The sequence below is a fragment of the Ruditapes philippinarum genome, unplaced genomic scaffold, assembly GCF_026571515.1.
Source record: "Ruditapes philippinarum isolate M1 unplaced genomic scaffold, ASM2657151v2 ctg7874_1_1_1_1, whole genome shotgun sequence".
Lineage (NCBI taxonomy): Eukaryota > Metazoa > Mollusca > Bivalvia > Venerida > Veneridae > Ruditapes > Ruditapes philippinarum.
The window spans coordinates 1-23,502 of record NW_026863539.1 but is presented as its reverse complement, the minus strand read 5'-3'; the positions used below and the strand labels follow the sequence as shown (position 1 = coordinate 23,502).

The 23,502-nt window shown below is 32.0% G+C and overlaps 2 protein-coding genes and 1 long non-coding RNA gene across 3 annotated transcripts; 2 read left to right on the top strand and 1 right to left on the bottom strand.

Moving 5' to 3' along the window:
• The first annotated feature begins 2,578 nt into the window (after nt 1-2,578).
• Nucleotides 2,579-7,158, top strand: LOC132722399 (uncharacterized). Its single transcript, XM_060706896.1, has 5 exons — nt 2,579-3,264; nt 4,037-4,450; nt 4,902-5,261; nt 5,502-5,642; nt 6,964-7,158. The coding sequence occupies exons 1-5, from the start codon at nt 2,703-2,705 to the stop codon at nt 6,987-6,989; spliced, it is 1,503 nt and encodes a 500-aa protein (XP_060562879.1). The 5' UTR covers nt 2,579-2,702; the 3' UTR covers nt 6,990-7,158.
• A 1,893-nt stretch (nt 7,159-9,051) lies between these two features.
• LOC132722393 (uncharacterized) lies at nt 9,052-11,524 on the top strand. Its single transcript, XM_060706888.1, has 3 exons — nt 9,052-9,200; nt 9,557-9,892; nt 10,827-11,524. Exons 1-3 carry the CDS (start codon nt 9,182-9,184, stop codon nt 10,994-10,996), a joined length of 525 nt encoding a protein of 174 aa, XP_060562871.1. The 5' UTR covers nt 9,052-9,181; the 3' UTR covers nt 10,997-11,524.
• A 6,576-nt stretch (nt 11,525-18,100) lies between these two features.
• Nucleotides 18,101-20,305, bottom strand: LOC132722392 (uncharacterized). Its single transcript, XR_009624605.1, has 3 exons — nt 19,961-20,305; nt 19,355-19,717; nt 18,101-18,826 (listed from the first exon to the last, which is right to left on the bottom strand). It is a non-coding gene; the product is annotated as an uncharacterized LOC132722392 (long non-coding RNA).
• Nucleotides 20,306-23,502: the final 3,197 nt, after the last annotated feature.

Here is a 23,502-nt window from a genome sequence, read left to right as displayed (position 1 = left end):
TTGAACGCATTTTTTTTGGAATTAATATCAAGCTATCACAAGGTCATATTTGTTTTCAATACTGATGAGAATATGTATGATTACTCTATTTTGGTAAATATTTATCATTTTACTGTTAAAAAATGCTTGTAAATTGGAATTTACATCGCGTAAAATCAAACCGTACGCGCGTCGCCACAGCGCATGTTTCGACCGTGGGGTACCCAACGGGGAAATCAAGTGTGTATATTACCCGTCTGGCTCGGTAATATCAATTTCTTTCGGATGATCAATATCCAATCAAAAAGGCGGAAAAAAATCTGGAAGGGTAATAAAGATACATAGGGTTAAAGCGCGCTAATTGAAAAACTACTCATTTTAACAGTTTAAAGTTCTTATTTTAAATATGTGATAAATAGAATATTATATTCGTGTAGATTCAGTATTAAATTTATTGAACTCGTTGAATAAAACAATAATATGATTTTGTTGAACTCGTTCAATATATTAGTATTAAACTTCACTCGTTCAATATCGTCTATTTACTTCAGATATTGATAAAAATATAATAAGAATATTCTTATTATGAAATGATGTTTTCCAAATTGCCGTAAAAAGATCTAATTGATATAGAATGAACATTTATATGATTAAAACAATTTATTTTTTTATTTTATTTTTATTATTATTTTCATTGTAGAACATTTTATTATCTGCTATAAAAATATGAAATATCCAATAATGTATCTCATCGTTTAAAAAAACTTAAAATTAATTTTTAATTATTTCACGGTTTATTATAATGTTAAATACTAAATACTATCTTAGTTATTATTCATTGTACTATAGACATTCAAATATAATCCAGTTCACTTTTAAATAAAGGGCAAACATAATGTGAGACCTTTCGAATATTTGACATAAATAATAATGCTTTAAGATTAGACACACGAACACTAACACGCACGCACACACACACACGAACACAAAGCAACTCTTCCTTTTTATAAACAAAAGAAAAAAGCCAATCGTTTGTGCAAACCCGAAAATAAAAATAATTTTATTAAAATCTAATTCGTTGCTGAAATATGCTGAAATATGCAGCATACCATTGTATTACACGCTGTACATATTGAATAACTTTTTAAAAAATTTAAGAAATCGCCTGCAATATACTAAAGTATAACAGTAAAGACAAGTAGAGATTTTGATGCTAAAGCATCAAGTCGCCGGATAGAAAATGACTGTATTATCATAAATATAAAAAAAATCAGTTTAATTAATGGTTCAGGTATAAAGAAAAGAGGAACAATTTATGTTGAGTAACTGTTTATTCACAATAAAACATCATATATGAAGCAAACTTGCTTAGCAATATTGTTAAGGAACTGCTATGATTATTAAGCAAGTATTTCGTACGTTAGTTTACGTAAGTTATTATGATTTATGCTAAAGATTTTATTGATAGTATAGATCTTGATATTAAATTAATTAATATGTGGTAAGTATAGGACGAAACTGTGACCTAGTAGGCCAAATTCGAATCTTTGAAAATCCCTTTTGCAGTTTTCATAAAACTATTTTTTTTGCGCTATCGAAGAAAATAAGCTATTTAGTTGAAATCAATATTCCTGTCGTTACATACGATATAGTTAACGTTTAATTGCCTTTCAGTTCGATAAAATATTAACAAAAAGATATTTTATTAGTTTTCATTATTATGTGTCGTACCGTTTTGGTAACCTGCGCGGCGGAAATCGACGGAATATAACGAAGACGACGATTACCACTATTTATTTCAATAAATGTGCCTCTTTAGCATAAATCTATTTTGTGATGTTCAACCTAAACTAAACTATTGAACATTGACAGAAAGGGCAAAATTTAACCCTTTACCAAGATAAAATGAAAAGGTTTTGAAAATTTATTTAATTCTTTAATGTACTAATCCTTTCTAATGATATAAAATATGAAACTGATTAATGAAAGATAACTTTTTAATTATTTATACATTTGCATCTAATTAGCCCCAACTAGTATGTCTTATCAGCAATCTGTTACTATTAATAGATTCTATAACACTAACATACAACGTGTAGTCACGTGATTCTTACAATAGAACAGGGAGAATCTGTTTATAATTAGATAAAATAATGAAATATAATAGGTGTCATAAGATATAAAACAACCAGATAATTTAAATGTGTCATTTTAAATATCATTCATGATTTATCAATCATAAAATAGCAACGCTTGACACTTAGAAAAAAGTAAAAGTATCCCTAAATTCAATGACTGGTCCATAGGGATACGTTATTAATTCATTTTATGAAAATTTCATTTAGCAACGTTAATTTATTTTTGAATTTTTAAGATTCTGAAAAATAATTGTGGTCCTTAATTGTTCAGTAATTGATTTGCTTTTATTTTCAGATTTTAAGGCCTTCTCCTACCATAGATATTAAACTGTTACACATATAGTCGCCGGTTTCTACCGGTGACTAATTATTATTGGCACAGGTGCCCGTATAAATGTTACAACCAATGATATTATTTCTACAGCAATAAGGAAGTACCCGTTTCATTTAAAATTTCTGCATGAATTAAGCTATTCATGTGCTACTTTGATACTCTCTTAGATCTAAGGCTAATATTTTGTTTAACATAGATACTTTAAATTTCTTAAAACTTTCTAAAAAGGGTAGTATATATCTTAAGAAAGCATGGAATCCAATCAAAATATTAGAAACAATCTTTTAAAGCAAAACATTGATCGGGAAAGAAATTCAAACATTGTCGGCGAAAACAAACGCAACGAATCAGATTATTCTTATGGCAGGGACCCGGATATGTTACAACAAGATGAAGAAAAAATCAAAAATAGACAGAAGGTAGAGTCTGCGTATTCCTATGGAAAAGATCCGGACAGTGGGTCACGTTTTAATAAAAAAAATAGACAAAAGGCGGAGTCTGCGGATTCTTATGGAAGAGATTATGACAATGGATTTGAAAGTGGATCACGTTTTAATAATACTAAAAATCGATGGATACCAGGTAGCAACAACCGACTTGATAATCAGAAGGAATTGCAAGATAAAGATATAACCAGTTCCGGAAAAACAATTCATTCGTACATAGAACTTAATGAACTTCCAATACAAAACACTACGAAACCCCGAAAGCAATCTAATAGGTGCAGAATAATTCAAGTTGTTGGTGTTGTGCTTGTCCTAGCTGTGCTTGGAGTAATAACATTTTTTATTGTGCGGAATTTTTCATCAAAAGGTATTCAAGTTTGACTTTTATTTCATTACACACCTATGCATTGTTATTATTTATAGATATTGTGTTACAAAACATCATAGCCATTTTTTAAGATTTTTTGGTCTATACTGTATAGTGATTTGATGAAATGAAAAAACGACACACTTATTTTCAAATATTATATTGATTAAAATTCTATTTTCCCCAATACTCAACGCGACTTACGCTAGGGTATGGACAGTGCCCTTACTTGTGTTGGCGTCCCTCCCGTGTGCCCTTCCTAGTTTGGCGTCCTGCTTGGCTCCTTGCCGATGGATGCGTTCGTTGAATGCCGTCCTTCCTCCTGACTTTTTATCATATTTTTAAACTGTGGTCGATACAAAATTCTTCCGATCTTGCCAGATTTGTTTTTCTTTGTGCCGTTATTGGCAATAATAAATGGTTAAATTTTCACTATTTTCTCAGGAAAAAATAAATTTAAAGGAATAATTATGCCTAGTTTCAAATTATTTTATAACTGAATTTAGTAGATTAACAGATATTACTTGCTTCATAAAAGGTTGGTTTGCACGGGATATATTTCTTTTCAATTCTTATTTAGTAAATAGTATTCTAACAAAAGTGTAGATAACATTAAGATAGTGGATAACGTTGCTATCCGTAAAATATCCCGAAAAATGTGATCCCTTGGTAGTTTTATTCTCGTTATCCATCTTTGTTATGTATGCTTTTAATAAATCCCAATTCAATTAAGATATATAAAACTTAAACATTGTAAATTATTTAATGTCAGCGGAAGAAGTCGTATGCGGTTTGAACGAAATGAAGGATCCATCCGGATCATGCAAACCTGTGGTGTGTGAGGACAATCCTGTAGTTCAAAACGGACTGGTAAATGTATTAAAAAAAGCGATCAACTCAACGGCAAAGTTACAGTGCAACCCTGGATTCATGGCAAATACAAATGTCCATTTTCAATGCATGTCAAACGGGTCTTGGATAAGTGATTCCGAAGCAGCGTGCTTTTTGCATCCATGCGGACCATACTCACTATCTGATAATGTTATAGTGAGCGAGGATCTAAGCCATATCAACATGTCAATTACACTGCGGTGTGCAGAGGGCTTTGATTTTAAAAACGAAAGTGAAAACCAAATTCAATGTGTAAACAATACATGGATAGGAACACCTGAATGTGAAATACCAGGTATATCAATTTAACTTTTGATTTGAAATATGCAGCATGCCTTAACAATTAATTCAGCAAATATAAGTGCTTAATGTGTTAAATGATCGATATTCATAATAGAGTTGGCAAATATGTTCTTCATAGAAGCGATAACTATCAAAACATTTTTTTAAAACTAATATTTATTCTTTATGTAGTCATGCGTATTTTGCACCTTAACATGTTCAAGTAAAGTTTCTTTAAACGTTCAACCATTAATATTAAAAATTTATATTCTTATTCATGTTCAAATCCGATGTTTACTACATAACTAATCCTTAACAAGTATGTTTTTATATCTATAAACATTTGTTTTGGACCTAGGTTCCAGTTAGAATCTTCGTTACTAATAAAACGTATGTTAATAAACACACGCAATACATACGGCTAATCCACTGGCATGCATTTGTTTCTATAATGTGATTTACAGGTATATTAACAACGGAGACAACAAGTTCTCCAGTAAACGTCGGGGATTCGTTTAATATTTTATGTCGCCTCAGAGAATCATCTAGTTGGCAAACAGTCATGGTATCTCGATCTGGCCTCTCAAATGATTCTGTTCCGAACCCATTATTCAGCATCACTTTCAACCATACCAGGGGTATACGGCATGGTGCAACCACTTTCCGGGAAAAAGTGTCAACTTTCAGTGATGGTGTCCACCTTCAGTTAACGTTTGATACAGCTAACTGTGATGACACAGGGGTTTACACATGTGCCGTGATTGTTGGTGATATACAAGACCCTACAGACATAAAAACCAGGTCGACAGAAATCAAAATGATAGGTAACATCTCTTTACTATCAAGTACTTACCATATTCATTTTCTTGTATTAATATTATTGATACCGGTGGTTCCTAATCTTTACAACCCGACTTATATCATATTTTGAAATTAGGTAAATCATCCTGTTTTAAAGCATACGAAATAAATTATCTGTCCAAATTTATCAAATACTGGATAAATAAGGAATAATGTTTGACAAATGATGCATTGGATCACATGATTAAACATTTTTGTTTCAGAAAGGGCTTCAAAAATAACGGAAATAATCGCTTCAACATCCTATGTTCAAGGAGACGATGCCAATGTTGTGTGCAAGGGACTCATTGGTAAAGATGAAAACGAGAAAAAAACACGGAGAAATATTTGTGAGAATATATTGGGTATGATCGTCAATTTTGTATTTCAAAGAGAAGAATATGCATTTTAAGATTTTATAACATATGGACGTTGTAACGTTGTTTGATGTAAATCTTGTTGTAATTGTATTTACACACTTACTTCGAACCCATTTTATAAATTTGATAAATTCCATATATACTTGCTTTGTAACTCTTTCAAAGACACGTTCGGTAAATTTATTCATTTCACACCTTAACAAATTGACCAATGCACTTCCGGCATTTTGTATCACGTGATCTTAATATCTAAATCATTATTGGGTGTTATTGAATCTCAAGCGAACAAATACAAGTTAATGCACATTGAAGACCACATAGGCTCGACCGTCACAAATGCATATTGTGCGCAGTAAACATATATGGGCGACTCACTAATTTTACTTTTTCTAGTCTAGTGCCGTTGATAAGGCAATATGCCTTTGTCGGAGGAAGAGCCAGTTCTTTCTTTTACAATGCCTAAGGCGCCATTACACGGGAATTGAATTCTTCAGTCTCATTGAAGAAATGATTGTAAGTTTAGTTTTGTGTAATGGGGTATGAAACTCGAGACCCTCACACTTGGTATAAGACAGGAGTACAATAAAACTACAGCACCCGATCAGTATTTACAAGACAACTCATGTTAGATCTTCCATACATGGGTAAGGTCTTTTTGGATGTTACCGATTCTGACAAAAATGAAAATATTACAGGGTCGGTTTGATTGGGCCTTTTCATGGACGGAAATGATATGTAAATATTACTCTCCACTCCCCTAACGCTTAAAATAATCTCACTTTTTAACATAGACTTCACAGACTCGTTGAATAAAAGTGAGTATTAAATGGCAGCTCATTACAAATACCCCTAAAAAACCCCGAAATGTTATAGTTTTGATAGGTATTCATTAGAATGTTAAAAGTGATATGTAATATTTTTGTATCTATGACTAATGTGACTTATTAGACGTAACATCCCCAAATCCGTATATTTGAAAATAACCAGAATTACTTTCATCATAACTATCTAATTCTGACAGAAATTACAATCAACCGCATTAACCTAATATAATTTGCTTTATTGTTTTAAAATTCTATATCAAATACAAAACTATCTCATATACTATAGTATATTTTGTGCTAGGCCCTGCTTGAAAAAGAAATACTGGTTGTTGATTTTTTGAAATGTGATGCCATATTTTAACAAGGTAACTTTAGAAATAAAACATATTTTATAGCCAATATTTTCAATGACAAAATCACGTTCGCAACTTTGTCCTTGATATTGTGTTGAAAATTTATTACTTTTTACTTTAATACTTTAGGACGAGGAAACAAGCAAGGATATTAACTCTGTCATTGATTCAACACATTCTTCCGGCTGCCAGGTTGATGAACTTGTAAATGCATCATTCGTTATAACAAATGATATGCATGGAGCTGAGTTACAGTGTATTGCTCGTGGTGATGATGGTAGTCGCGATAAAAAGAGTATTCTCTTGAATGTGACAACCACAAAAAGTAAGGGTACAAAAATTTAAAAATCGTTTGAAAGGATATACCCTTTAGCATTGCAATACTACTCTGTTTTTCCTTTTGATAATATGGTTCATATGATTATGGAGGTATTGTTCGTAAATTTAACAAATTAATTAATTAAATTTATTAAGTGAACTTACGATTCATGTCTTATCATTTATTTTATTTTTGTCATATCTTTATCGATTAGCTATTTCAATTGTTTCTAACATATGTTTTTCAATTTTGTTGAGGTCCTATTTATTTTCATCATTAGGGAAGCTCTTTTTTCGAAATAAAATATAATGTGGAATATTGTATCCTGTAAAACTGACAATAGAAATCTTTTCAAAATTCGGTGAATGAAGAGAGGTGAAATCGTAAACCCCTTTTTCCAGTTTAATCTTTTGTTTAACATAAAACCCCAAATTATAAAAATGGGAAACACCCATCGTTTTAATTTTTTATTTTAAAAACCAACTTAAAATTTGTAAGATTTTTTTTAACACGTTTCACATTTCGTGAGATACTTCTCGGGTAAACAACATGGGGCGATATTTTAGTTTTTTCTTCACAGCTATTTTATTCGAGGAGGGAGAAACTAGAATGCGAAAAACTTGGGCGGCACAAGATCGTATTCTAATACAAAAAATATGCCTCCAACCTGCCCATAGAAAACACATTGACCTATAGTAGTAAAAAAAAACCCAAACGACGAAGACGCTTTAAATTCAAAAAGAAGACGACAGTTGGGAAAAAGGGTGAATGAAACTTAGTATGTAAAAATTTGGTGAAGCTAGGTGAGGGATAAAAAATATAAATTTTAAAAGTTTTTTTATCTGCACTTAAAATGAATGTAATATCTTTGCATTTGTTTTAGTTTTAGTTATATTTTACACGAAAATAATTTTTTTGTATAGGTTCTTGTGTATTACGTTTTTTAGATAATGATTAGCTGGAGTTATGATTCTTGTAAATATGTTTACATTCAAAACATTTGCATTGACTTTTTACAATTCGAAACCTTATATTAAAAATAACATTAAGTCAGAATGGAAATGTTCAAAATCCGTAGAATGTTTCCAACTCTTAGCTTATAATAGCATAAAACTAACACATTAGCTGTTAAAATTTTTTATTATCTTTATGTCAAAAAGGAAAAGCAGTTAACTATTTTCCAGTGAATCCATCCGTCAGCTGTTTCTTACTCTAGGACAAGATAAGTTCTAACAAGGGACAAGTTGTGACTTTGATTTGTACAGGAACATTGGTGATACCCACACTAATAATGAGCATCATAGAAGATAGTGTCGTTTCAAAATTGCCTCCATTCAAGTTCAGAAATTATCTGAATCGGAAACATGTGAAAATGTTGAAACAATTACGCCATGAATGTGAAGTCAATGACGAAATGGAAGGTCGGTAGATATCAATGTGTTACCAGTTTACGAATGGAACTAAACTGTCGTCGAATGTAGAGATTTTTGATGTTACTGATCCCAAGTAAAAGTATTGTTCATGTAATGATCTATTTAATATATAAAATAATTTCATGTTACGAATTTTTAAAAACATGATAATCAAATATGATCAAAACTGAAATGAACACAATTGTTTTCTATATACCATAATGGATGACTTACACGGTGATTTCAGTTAAATTTTAGCCTTGGTAAATTGTTATCTGTAAAGAATTTCTAAATAAATCTTACATTTCAGTTTTATATTTCACTGAGGAAAAGCAAGACGGAAACCGTAGGACGCACCAAATCGATTCAATGTATCCTCACTGAAACGACAAATCTTAGCTACGTTGCCATCAGTAGGTTTTCTACCCGAAGAAACAACTATGTGAAGTAAACACAGCAGGCAATTGGACATGTAGCAATGAGTTTTCTGTGGATGGAACCCTGTCTGAAAACAGTACAGTTTTCACCACGACGCTGACCATACACACCGTATCGTGTATCAATGAAGTTATATACTAATGCAAAGCGGTAGGAATGAACACTTTAAAAAACATCAATGGATTTCAAAGTCATAGGTCAGCAAGTTATTTCTCGTATTTCTTGCATCTTTAAAGTTACTAACTGTTTTCTTTTTTTTCTAAACGAAAATCTTAGTTTCCAGGTCCTCGAATCTCCTTTTTAAATTGTTTTTGGTTGTTATAACCCAACAAATTACGTCATGGACTTATTTATGGTACTTTTGTTTGTACTTTTTGCAATTAACAATTTTTATCTCTTTATATTCTGAAGAGTTGGAGTATCGCTTCAACTGTCCTCTTTGCTGTTAACATTGACATTGATTTTCCTGACAATATAACGTTTAAAATGAGGCTTAAAAACATTGTCTCTTATCTGTTGTATAAATGAGTCATTCATACATTTTTGTTTTAAGCTGCACCTACTATCCCTAAATTAGGCCTCCCAACAACAATAGTAGAAGATCAAATGTCGCTATGGACGGAAATTTTAAAGTGTGCTGCATACCTTGGTTATCCTACAAATTACAGGAGGTTGAAAATCGAATATAAACCCAAAGGTTCTGACTCCTTCGAAGATTACATCACACAAAGTTCTGAAAATAAAAAGTGCGAAGATGTTTCCTCTATTGAAAAACGGCAGCACATTTTTCCGGTTAGCATGAACGGCTCGACTGTTCGATGTGTGGTTGCAGACGAAAACAATAATGTAATTGCATCTAGTGCCGAGAAAGAACTTCGAATCCTGAAGAGTACGTTTGCACTTTGATAGAAAATTAACAAGTTTAACTTTAATAGAAGGTTTACCAAGAACTATTAGTTTATCATTTGTTGGCGATTGAGATGAGTAAATGATTTGATAAATGTTTTATTTGATTTGTTACCACCCATCGTGGCTTACATTGTATGATTTGATTTATTGGGACAAGTAAGTCTCTCATTTCGCATAAAAATAATGCCCGTTATGGCTGAATTTTAAGAAATAACAAATCGTTTGAAAGTTGCTACAAAAGCGATATTATCTAAAGTGCATTATCACATCACAAGCTTTACTGAATCGTGCCAAAATTTCTTTCTATCTATATGACAACATTTAAACAATCAAGATCAGTTTAAGTGTAATTGTTCTCTAACTTTCTCGGGCATAAAACGATTCTAAAAGTTTTGTAAAGTGTTAAAACTGATACTTTCCGAAAAACATTCCTTGCGTTTATTTAGAATTCTGAAGACAAATAAAAAAGTGTTGCATATATATGTTATTATTCACCGACCAATGATAATTATGTAAGAAGAAACAATTATACAAATTGAAGCGCACATGGACTTTGTAGTCATCTCACGGCTTTAAGTAACGTTATGATGTAACTTTGGAATGCCTATATTTTTACTGCGTCTATATTTCAGCTCACTTATATATGCATCAAAGTAGTTATTAAACGTTCAATCTGGTAGAATCCAACATATACCCCTATCCAAGTAACAAATCTGGTCACACTGGCTTAATATTATTTCAATCACAAAAACTATATTTTGAAATCGTAGACCGTAAATCTAAAAAAAAAAAAACTTTTCAAAATCAAAAGCGCAAAAAACGTCACAAAAAATCTTCAGAATAAGGTTTAATTTTGACTTTGATAAATGACATTTGTTACAGTACTATTTGATGTATATTGTCTATGTTTTCAGATGTTTGTCTCGATGAAGGAACAGGACAGTATGACCCTCATCCCTATAACTGCAGTCGATACATTATATGTGTTAGCAATCGTTTATATGATTCAGAGTGTGCTTCAGGGTCTTGTTATCTGAGGGACGTAGACCCAATATGTCACAGTAGTGATTGTGCATCTTGTTGACCTAGTTATATGTGAAGTTTTCATCGAAAATAATTAATGAGTATTGGAAAGACATTTACATAGACATTGATGTTATTGATGCCAATTCAATTTTATTAACCAAAGTTAGATGTGATTCTCACAATTGATTGATAATGGTGTATTTGTATATGCCAATCTTGTACTTTTGAAAATGACTTAAACAAAATCGTGATATTTGGCGAATAACATAGTCATGATGATTCTGACTGTATATAGATTTTTTCTAAGAATTTTAAAGATTATTAACAAATCTTCTTTTGAAGATCAAATTTGAGGATATATATCAATGGTTTAAAGTGATTAAGTCAACAGTAAGCACATTATTATTATTATTATTTCAAGTATTGATACAAGCAATAGACATGTATCATAATGATATTCTTATGATTTGTTTGAGAGAGTTCCAGAGTGATGTAGTATGAACATATATTTGATATGATACAATTTTAATAATATGTAATAAATATATGGTAGAATATCATTGTGGTGAATAAAAGTTTGCTCTGATACGTGTGTATATGATATGTCATCAAATAATGCACCTAGCACTTATTAACAAGATCCATATATAGTTTCTGTTACGATTTTTGTTTGTTTAAAGTTTTTCCGGCAGCTTAAAACTCACTTTAAAGGACAAATAATTCAAAAATATGATGGTTGTCCGAAGGTTTCTTCAATCATTTGGTCATCTCATTATATTCTTTAATCGCTAACGTTTCAAAAAAGGACTTCATTCATGCTTGAAATGTTCCTGTTTGTCTTAAAGTTTGTAAAACGTAACATTAATCCCGGAACCGTCTTTAAATCATTGTAGCGTTAGGGATTATTTATTACATCTTTTATTTAACTTGTTCATCATCATCATCATCATCATTCTCATCATCTTTAACATCATCATCATCTCATAAAAACCTACCACTGTAATCAACATCTTTATCACCGTCATTACCATCATAAAAAACAGTATCATCACAACCATCATTTTCATCATCATCTTCATTATCATCATCATCAACATTAATTGTAAAAGACTAACATCAACAACATAAAGAGGGGCGTCCATGGCCGAGTGGTTAAGGTTGTTGTCTTCAAACCACTTGCCCCTCACCGCTATGGGTTCGAATCCCGACAGGGACTTTTGAATCTTTCATGTGAGGAAGTTACCCCGCTAGCTAACGGAAGGTCGGTGGTTTTACTTAGGTGCCCGTTCGTGCCTGAAATAATGCAAGGTAGGGCACCTGAGGTCTTCCTCCACCAGTAAAGCTGAAACGTCGCCAAATGACATGTACTGTGTCTGTGTGACGTAAAACCGAATAAAAACAAACAAACAAACAAACATAATAAAGCAACCTCTAAAATATGCTCAAGTCTAACAATAAATCGATTTCAATTACATGTATATCATACGGTTCTTATTTTTTTTTTGGGGGGGGGGGGCTGAATAATTACTCTTTTGGATAGCTATGCTCATACAACTCATTCATGTTCGTTTAAATTAAATACATTTTCAATCAATATCAAGTTGTTGTTTTTCAATGATATGGTGAGAAATTATCATTTTACGACGATAAATTCAGTGCGCCCCTTTTACTGTAATTACAGTTTTTATTTTATGTTTTTAAAGGAACTGTACTGAAATAAAAAAGAAAGAAATAAATAAATCACTAAAGAATACCCCGAAGAATTGAAAATGTTTTTTGAAAAACAAAAACAAAAAAAGAACAGTTCACTCACTAGTGATTACGCCCCACGCGAAAATTCTGATTTAGAAAAAACAACACATAGAAGTAGATTTCATCTCACACAAAAAAAGCCCAAATAAATACCCTTTACATTATAATCCAAAAGCCTTGCAAAACCCTCAAACATATATCCTCAACATAATAAAAGTTGAGGCCTTCCTTAACCATTAAGCTAATAATCTTCCTGGCTTGACATAATTCTATGACTATCCTGCAAGATTAAATACACAGATTCTGGAGTAAAATTTAAATTAAGCGACAGTCACCACTGGTTAAATTGTTACGTCATTCTTTAATTTTCTTTATTAGTCAGTGATTTACCTGTTGTAACATGCGCAGTTGAAAGTAATGCAAGTTGCCAGGAGAGAGCATGGGAGATGTTGTACTTTTCCTCGTCTCTCATCATTTTCGTGTATAAAAAGAAAGATATTGCTATAAACTAAGTCTACGATTTTCGCCAAAACACATCTTTGAATGATAAACGTATTGTTTTCATATGCGTGTATGTAAAGAAGCAAAATGAATCTAGATATGTCTTTACAACACTTCTCTTTTTCAATAAAACTATCTGGATCTGGACCGAGCAGGTAATAAAGCGGCTTTTAACGAGATCATGTTTTAACGTCTTGTGGTGGTGTTTGTATATTTCACTCCGGATCACGGCAGTAAGCCACATTGAGTTAACCAGAGCACAGTTTATCCATTTCATCGTTCATGGGACAGCTGTGTTTTCCGTCACTTTCGCAAGGTACTGATCACTTCTGTACATGCAAAAGATGTGGTACAGTGTAAATGACCATAGAAGAGATAACAATTTGTAAAAAATTGATTTATTGCATCTTGAATGCAGTCATTATATATCAATGAATAATTGCGGTTTTTTGCAGGGATGGTAATATTACGCTCGTGTGATTATTACACAACACCGGGTGTATATATTGAGGATAAACATTGAACGTAAGATAGATAGAGTTTATTGTCACAAGATAAAGATTGCACGCTGATATTATTTTCATTTGAATGGTTTCAATACAAAATACTTTAGAATACAAAGAACGTATTCAAAATACCCGGTGCTGAATAAAGAATATAATGAATCAGGATAAATATATAAAAATCGTAGTACGACGATCATGAATTTAAGCGAACGTACTTGTACATGTAATTTTAAAGAGTGAAAAATTAATTAGCCAGTAAAATTTATATTGTCTCTTCTGTTATGGAGAAACTCAATCACAGTCTTCAGTTATCATTTTCAAGTTGCCATGTGACAGTTGTAAACAGAAACATAGTAAAGTGCAGGCCAATGCATAACATGATTAAAAACACTGATTACATACAATAACTATGAATGAACCGTTTATAATTCTATTTCACGACTATCAACTAAACGGTTTGTTAATGGGTTATGGCACAACAAATTTTGGCAATTGGACTCCACAATTCACAGTTTATTTTTCGCCTTCGTAATAAGCTGAGAAATCAGAGAAAGATTAAGCAAATATAATGGTTATAAAGCAAATCGATGTAAACTCTGTCTGTGTGTGTGTGTTTTTCTCCAAATTATCTCTTATCTTAAACTTAATTGCAGGCAACAAATAATAAGCAATCTGCAATGATAAACAACTTCTGAGCTTTTTTTTCTCAAAATGATTGTTGTATCAGTATATTGAAATATAAAAGAAAGCCTTAAAGTTTATAAGTTGTTGCTGGTACAAATTGTTTAAGTTAAAGTGACTTTATGCCCATAAAAGGGTATTTAGTGAATGAACAGGTGAATTTTTTTTTAAGTTTTCATTTTGCTTTCCTTTCAAGTTTAGTGCATTTCTTCATCAATAAGCAGACGGATTTTGTATTTCTATATAAACACTGTAGGCATGACACGTTTTGATGATTCAAAATGCGGTTAGATCTGCGAAATGAATGTATGTTCACGTGAATATAAAGTAAATAGGAAATATGATACGGGTATATCACATTTCGTAGACACAAATATGTTATTGCATTTATAATACATTCATTAAAATATTCATAAACCATCTATACAATATGTTGAATGATTAGGCGAAAAAGGTACGATCGGGTGCATTCCCTCCAAATACCTGCATTCATCTGGTTTTGTGAGATATTTGAATAACTGCATCAATGTATCAAATAATAAATGTGGTATAATTTCGGATTTAAAGTCTTCCACGATACAATGTCAATTTGTCCCCCAATAGTAGCTGAATGTCCACTGAAGAAAATGTCTGAAAGTAAAAAAAAAACTTGGTTCATAATATAGGAATAATATAATATCATTTAGGCACAAAAATTAAAGAAAAAAGTCAACTCGTGTCAAACTATCGGTGGCACCGCCGTGGACGATAACTTGCATATATCGTAACATTTCATAAAGAAGCCAAACTGAGTCAGCCACATTTTCATTTTTACCGTTCAGGCGTTCTTTTATACTTGTTTTTAAATTCATATTACAAAAGCAATAGACGGTGTAATGTATGCCGATAAGCAAGTCAATATAGTTTGAAATGCAATATTAACTGACGCCACGAACGTGTGTCCTTCAAGCTCTTTAAGAATTTTTACAGCTTATTAAAAGCACATACTTCAGACGACCCAACCATGCTTATGCTTATATTCATGAAAATCATAAAGTTACTAAATATAATACTTCAGGTGTTCACTTCTCACTAATGTACCACATCTCAGGTATTTTAATGAATAAAATTGCTAATAAAGTTCATGAAAAACAAACTCTTACGATGTCTAGATAGAAGGCGAAATTGCCTGAGACTTTTCTACGGCCAGACTTCTCTACAAATCTTACGAACCAAGTTTCGCACGGCCGGTGTGATAGAGACTAAATTATTCAAAGTGTCACCAAGTTATCACTATTACCTCTTAACAACCTCTTGATGGTGAACACGGAATGCATGTTTGAGATTGATCGTCATAGCATGCATCCAAAACTGAATTAAAGTGATTCTTGTCATCACAAACGAGGAAATGTTCGCAGTCATACGGGTACCGTACCTGACTTTTACAATTCCATAAAGTATCATTGCATTCCCTCAAAATACCTGCAAATCATCTGGTTTTGTGAGATATTTGAGTAACTGCATCAAGTAATAAATGTGGTACAATTTCGGAACCGAAAAAGTTAAAACAAAAAATTCACAGTGTTTTCTGGTGTTTTAAAACAAGTCGCCAAAGATCTTTATTTTCTATTTAGAAACTAAGAGGGAAAACTGACCAGCTGAATAACAAGATTAATATCGTGCCGCAAGACACATGTTGATGATATTTCTTCTTTTCGGTTCATTTCTTTACTATTTTTGGAGCTGGGGTAAAACCTGCAACCTTATGATTACTGAACTAGCACGTTTGTTCAGCTAAGTGCTTCGATATACATGTAGTGGGATGGCCCATAATAATGTTGTAAAAACTTTTGGCCAAACCCTTTTGTATATTGTGATATTTGTTGTTGTATATTGATATATGCAATAAATATTATTTAACTAAGGTAATGTGGTATGTTGTCATGCAAACATTTTAATACATATATTTTCAACAATTCAGGTCAAGGTCTATAACGTCTTCTGACTGTACATCTCCAGTTCCTTCAGGACTACATCGATATGTTCCTTTATCAGTACACAGAAGAAAGTCTACATGTATTGTGATCTTTCCATGCGTTTCATTAACATAAGTCTGATCCGAATTTGTGTTGAAATTCGGTATTCTAGTATTATCTCCTGATTTGATCGACGATACAAACTCTCCATTAGCCCTTGTGATCTTGATGTCAGTAAGCCATTTAAAGTCTTCCACGATACAATATCAATTTGTCCCCCAATAGTAGCTGAATGTCCACTGAAGAAAATGTCTGAAATTTAAAAAGAAACTTGGTTCATAATATAGGAATAATATAATATCATTTAGGCACAAAAATAAAGAAAAAAGTCAACTCGTGTCAAACTATCGGTGGCATCGCCGTGGACGATAACTTGCATATATCGTTACATTTCATAAAGAGGCTAAACTGAGTCAGCCACATTTTCATTTTTACCGTTTAGGCGTTCTTTTATACTTGTTTTTAAATTCATATTACAAAAGCAATAGACGGTGTTATGTATGCCGATAAGCAAGTCAATATAGTTTGAAATGAATATTAACTGAAACCACGAACGTGTGTCCTGCAAGCTCTTTAAGAATTTTTACAGCTTATTAAAAGCACATACTTCAGACGACCCAACCATGCTTATGCTTATATTCATGAAAATCATAAAGTTACCAAATATAATACTTCAGGTTTTCACTTCTCACTAATGTACCACATCTCAGGTATTTTAATGAATAAAATGGCTAATAAAGTTCATGAAAAACAAACGACCATATTCTTAAGTCAGAACATTTGCAATGTAACAGAATGCAGGAGACCATGCGCATGGGCTTTTATTGCCAGACAATGGCAGATATTCGGTCAACCATCACGTACGGCCTCTATCACATCAGCCCTACGACAGCCGTACGAACGGATTTTGACTAAAATCGCTGTGTTTCGTGCGGGAGCCGCAAGACATTTGTACAAATTCTTTAAGACCTAAGACCTTCTTTGTCCTAAGACCCAAGACAGTCATACGGCAGACGCACGATTTCTAGAGGTGCTCGTGTAAAAAAATTTTGGGTTTGTCTTTCGAGGACCGCAGGTTTACCGCACTAGGATCTTACGACTATGGCAAACCGAACTCTTACGATGTCTAGATAGACTGCGAAATTGCCTGAGACTTTTCTACGGCCAGACTTCTCTACAAATCTTACGAACCAAGTTTCGCACGGCCATTGTGATAGAGTCTAAATTATTCAAAGTGTCACCGAGTTATCACTATTACCTCTTAACAACCGCTTGATGGCGAACACGGAATGCATGTTTGAGATTGATCGTCATAGCATGCATTATTGTCACAAGCTCTCACTTCCAAAACTGAATTAAAGTGATTCTTGTCATCACAAACGATGAAATGTTCGCAGTTATACGGGTACCGTACCTGACTTTTACCATTGCATAAAGTATCTATAAAATAAGAAGTCAGCAATAAGAAAAAGTTTCTGACATACAATATATGTAAAATTAGTAGTGTACCAAAACAAATACCAGACTTTTACCATCGTCAAATAAGAAGCAACAATTCGAATTAAATAAAGGTTTCTTATCATGTTTGAAAAAAATGGAACACATACATTGTTATTCTAAATATGTTCAGAAGAAAGTAAAACAAAAACAACCATAAAGGTCAAAAATAAACATAAAGTCACCTTGTATAACTTTTACAACGCCACTGTCAGATGTGAACACTGTTTGGTCATATGCTTCTTCTGACGGTTTTGCAGTGCATCTAATATGTTTCCTGTACCATTCCATTGAAATATTTTTTAGGCAAAATTTCATTTTCATCCTATACCAGCAATTATCCAAGTCAAACCTTATGGTATCAATCCACGCCGCATTTGTATTGCTTACACCGTTTGAAGAGGACCAAACATAAGGCCCCTCACGTGAAAAAAAATATCGGCCTTTTCCATATATAAATAAGACTAAATTCTTATTAGTTCATTAATGATGGGATAGTAATCAATTTGATTTGTGGTAATAATGTCATGCAGATAAGACGGGAAAAGCACATAAATATTGATTTTATAACAAACATTACTGAAATTATTGGAGTTGAAGTTCCCTGAAGAAATTGAAAATTATCATAATTACAACACTTATTTGACATAAAAATAAATGAATTAATTGTGATTTAAAAGATCTGTCAAAAAGTGAATTATTATTCATATCTGATTAATTTTATAACCGATTGGTCAATATTAATGATTATTGATAATTGTGATTATCAAATGTTTGGAGAAGACAACAGAGTGGTAAAGGAACCATCATTGCCAGTGTCAATTGTCACGCGACCGTTCGGTTCCGGAAACAACATTTCACAATGAAAAAGTGTGGACTTGATATCATCTTCGACAACTTGGGCTGGCACGAAAAGCTCCGGCTTAACCGCTTTGCCTAAGGGATAAACATTTCCAAAAAATTATTATATCAAAAGAACACGCTACTTTTTAACGAACTGAAGGTCTAAACGCATAAGATTTGAATTTTTTAAAAAGACTCTTGAAATTTCAATTTTTTGATACATTTTCACATTTGAATAATCATAACGGTAAAATGAAGTAATCGAAAAATCTGAAACTTTGCATACAAGTAACTTGTCAAGACCTTCAACAAATAGAATATTTATCTCAAAAACATTGTTTCCAGTCTCGTCATGTAAAAAAATCATCAGTGAAGTCCCTTAACCCTTACCACGCTTAATGTGTTAAATAAATGTATCAATGTACATTGTATACAATAAAGCAGAAATATATTTTTCAATTGAGAAGGATGATTGTAAATAACTAAAAATAGGCTTAAGGCAGTCGATGCTTTCTTGAAGATTTGTTACTAACAAACACGTTACATGTAAGGCAATTGTGCACTAACTTATTACTTAATTATGTTGTGTAAGATTAAAAGAAGTTCTATAACAAATATTACCTTGTATTCGAACAATTTTCACATCATGAAATGTGTTCACGGTATCACTTGTTTCAATATCACAGGTTATGTTTATAACACCGGGTTCTACGAAAGCATCGGAGCATTTGACGGTCTCAATCATCACTTTAAATGTACCTGATTCATGCGTAAATGTTTTTTCAATGATAATAGTTCTATCACTGTCTTTAGTCACTTTGTACGAGTCTATATTATTGACAACAGAGGCAATTATTACGGATTCACTTTTTCTGTTAATGCGTTTGAACTTTATATTCCTCTAGTTTGGTATTTTTCTGAATTCACAAGACAAGGTTGCCATTCCAAAGATGAAGACAGTATCGGTGTCTACAGATAAATCAACTGAAACATACAATCAGTACAGATGCAAAGAAAAACATACATTCTGTAGTAAAAATAACCAAAGGAGGAAACATTGAACGTCGACCAAAAGGGAAAAACTTGAGAATAATACAGGCCTTGTTTGTTTGTGCCTGTTTAAAGACGTTGCAGCAAATATAAATCACATTTAATAAAAACAATAAAAGGAATCATTATGTTACAAAAGTGAACAACCATTTTAAGACGAAAATTGCAATATCTTACCTAAATTTTCACATTTTGGATTACCGACCCACACGCCATTTTCGTTACACGTTACGGAATTATCACTAGATGTTGTAAAATGGAAACCAGGATCACATTGAAGATTAATTGATGACCCAACTGTTGTTTCATGTACGGACTGTTGAGTATGAACATGGTAAGGTGGCTGATATATCCCGCAGTCAACTGGCTCACACGTATTTACTTCACTCCAAGAGCCCGTTTCTAGACAAATTGCCGTATCTATTTCGTTTACTTCAAAACCTTTATTACATGTTATCTTAACAGCCACTTGTGGTAACACCTCCTCAGTAACATTGGCATGGCCGTTGGACAAATTTGGGTATTTTTTTTACACTTTGTTTGACATCCATGCAGTCACACACGTTGGCGTTCTCTGCAATGTACGAAAAATAAGATTTTTTTATTCAATTGATGAATTACGATAATTCATTTTCGTTGTCTACTATTATGGTATACAAATATAAAATAGAGACAAACAGAATCCTAAAGAAAGTCCAACACGACAAAAATTTTGCAGGCTCGATTTGATCACGGATTTATATTACAAGGATCGGACACTTTCGTTAAGCTTAAAGTCCCGTCGCGCGCATGCACAGAATCGGATAAAGGTGGACAGAATGAGATGGCAGAACGCGCAGAGTGCGAAATATGACAGATTTTCACAAGAGTATGTGGTGTTATTGCAGCTTTGTGAAAAATTATACACATATGAATGTATTGATACAGCATTATTTTGTGTCGCTAAAGTATTAATATATGAAAATATGCCGATAGAACGTTGCAACGCTTAGTTAAAAAGTACCTAATTTAAAAAATATTCGACTATTGTTTAGGCATACCCTCTATACTTTGACGCCCTTTTACTTCAAGCACGAATTATTACCGCGATTCAGAATAAGATAATTATTTTTCAAATGGTTTAATGGTGGCATTGCAAAAAAATGTTTCTTGATTGCTAAAAAACTTTTAAAGAAATTCATGTTTGAAATGTGTCTTTATTTCTGTGTAAATAATTTCCAAATGATTTGTACATTTTTTATTTGATTACCTGTATATTAGTATAAATATAGTAAATATTCTACTAATTTGTGTATTAAATATATTTTCAGATCAGTCTAGACAAACAGTCATATACAGATGAATTCGTTAGATTGGCAAGGAAGAAACTTTTATTGGCATACAGAACATAGTTATTCTTTACAATTCACGTAAAATGATTTATTTATCACATGTTTATTTTCATTATTTTTCAAAGAAAGGACTATACAAATTTAGTTGTATATTTTCAATTTCATTTATAAATGTTAAAAAAGAAAATAGATTTACATTGTATTTATATATATCCTCTTCAGAATCATTTTCTTAGCACACATGCCATGGACTGTAGTTAAAGACCGCGCACATACAAAATATACATTCAAATACTATTTGTTTTTGAAAATTGAGTGTTGCAATTATCACATGTAACCTGGTAGTGAAAGTTTGAAAATAAAGTTTTTTAATTATCACTCACCCCTTCAAAAGTAATTAAACTTGAAAGAATTTAAGCGATGTGTAAAAAATAATCAAAAGTTACTTTTATTTCGCAAAATACTTACTCTAACTGTCAAGATTTTTATTGTTTTTCTAGCGTTACATTAAAAAGTATCATAAATATCTTTCCACGGGCATTCAAATAAAAATAATAATTAAAATATACGGATTAAAATATACGAGTGACATTACAAAGGTCGGAATCGAGACAGCCATACGAGAGAACTTTACTGTTACGACGATTGTCTACTTCACTGCACCGACATTTGAAAATAGATTTACAAAAAATAATATTGATATAAATGAATGAAATTTAAATATTCTATGAATATGGCAATATTGACAATCTCGGCAATAGTTTGTACTTAAAAAAAGTGAATAAATTTTCTTCACGTGTTGAGCGAATTGTAAAGGCCGCAATACATTACCCGTAAAACAAGTGTGCGTTAATAAATTTGACTACATAACCCCATAAATCTTTAATATTGCACTCTTTGATCATCTGTGAAAACTTACATCGGCTTCTTTTTTATTTTGAAACTGAAATTATTATGGTACCGTAATAATAAATTTCAAATACCTGCATTCTTTATATAAAAAAAAGGAAAATTTACCGCGGATTTTCGTCAAGTTAATTTTTTAATCGTCGTGCGGACAGATAAACTGTACCTTTAAAAAAATAAATTAGATATATTTGAATTAACAAGTTTTTTCTTCAAATAAACTTTAAATTTCCAAAATCAGATAATAAATGGAAAGCTGTATGGTATTTTGTAAAGTAGGTATCCGTTGCGAACGGGCATTTACGCTTAGCACCGGTAAATTATCGATCGATGTACCTTTATCGGGCGCACGACAAGATATTTAAGCATTTATATAGGGTTAACTGGGAGTGTCCGATCCCTGTAATATAAATCCGTGTTTTGATTGAGCCTGTTCATGGACGGTATTGAAAAGTGCAAGTTACCGTCCACGCCCCTTAGCACCGGCTTAAGCAGAATTTAACATGAACTGGTACAATTTTGAATTTTGAAACATGCACAGATGTGTTCATATGGCGGTTATCATGGAACCTTCAATGTAGCACTTACAATGTGGCACGTAAGTGCCATTCCAAGAAAAGCGGCATGTGGTCCCAAAGAAAAACATGCGTGTGCCCTAAACGAGAAAACAATAGGCAGAACTAAATAAAATGGAAATTTAAAAGGGGATCAGAGGTTATGAAGCCTGCATATCACAGATAAGACGTCAAAAGGCAAAATTAATTTAAAAAGCAGGCCTAAGGATGATTTAACAGTATTCAAGGCAAGAAAATAGCCAAATAGAAAAAAACTAAATTACCACAAGTACAGCAATAATGTCGTACTGAACGAGAATCAAGGATAAAAAATTAAAGCAAAATTAAAAATAAAGATCAAATTTTCTTTTTCTGTGGTATATTAGGAAATGGTTTGAATCGGTTTGTTTTAAAAAGCGAACATATAGTTCACTTTAATTTCAAAATATTAAACTTGTAATCAAGTCGGAAAAAAAGGTGACGCGGTAGTATAAATAATGAAATTTGATTTGAAAAGGTTTATATTTTCTTAATTCTTAAGAGATTTAATTCAAAATTCGTTTATATGACTACTTGATTAGTATAATCATTATAATTATATTACTATATAAATGTATTTCATATCACAAAAAAACAGGAGCAAGTCAACAACAACGTCCATACATAAAACATACATAAAAATTAAAGGCAATGCCTTTAAGAATGTTTGGTTATCTCTTAAATTTTTCTATTAAAAAGGTATATTATAATTTTAAATTGTCAATAAATAGGAAAGTCTAGTTACCAATGAAAAGATCAGAACAAAATTTTTACTTGGTTTTAAAAGAAGTTTCTATACAAATACAAAATATAATACATTTTAATTGACATATCACATGAACCTGTATTACATAAATTACTGAAAATGATGGTTATTACATGTGAAATT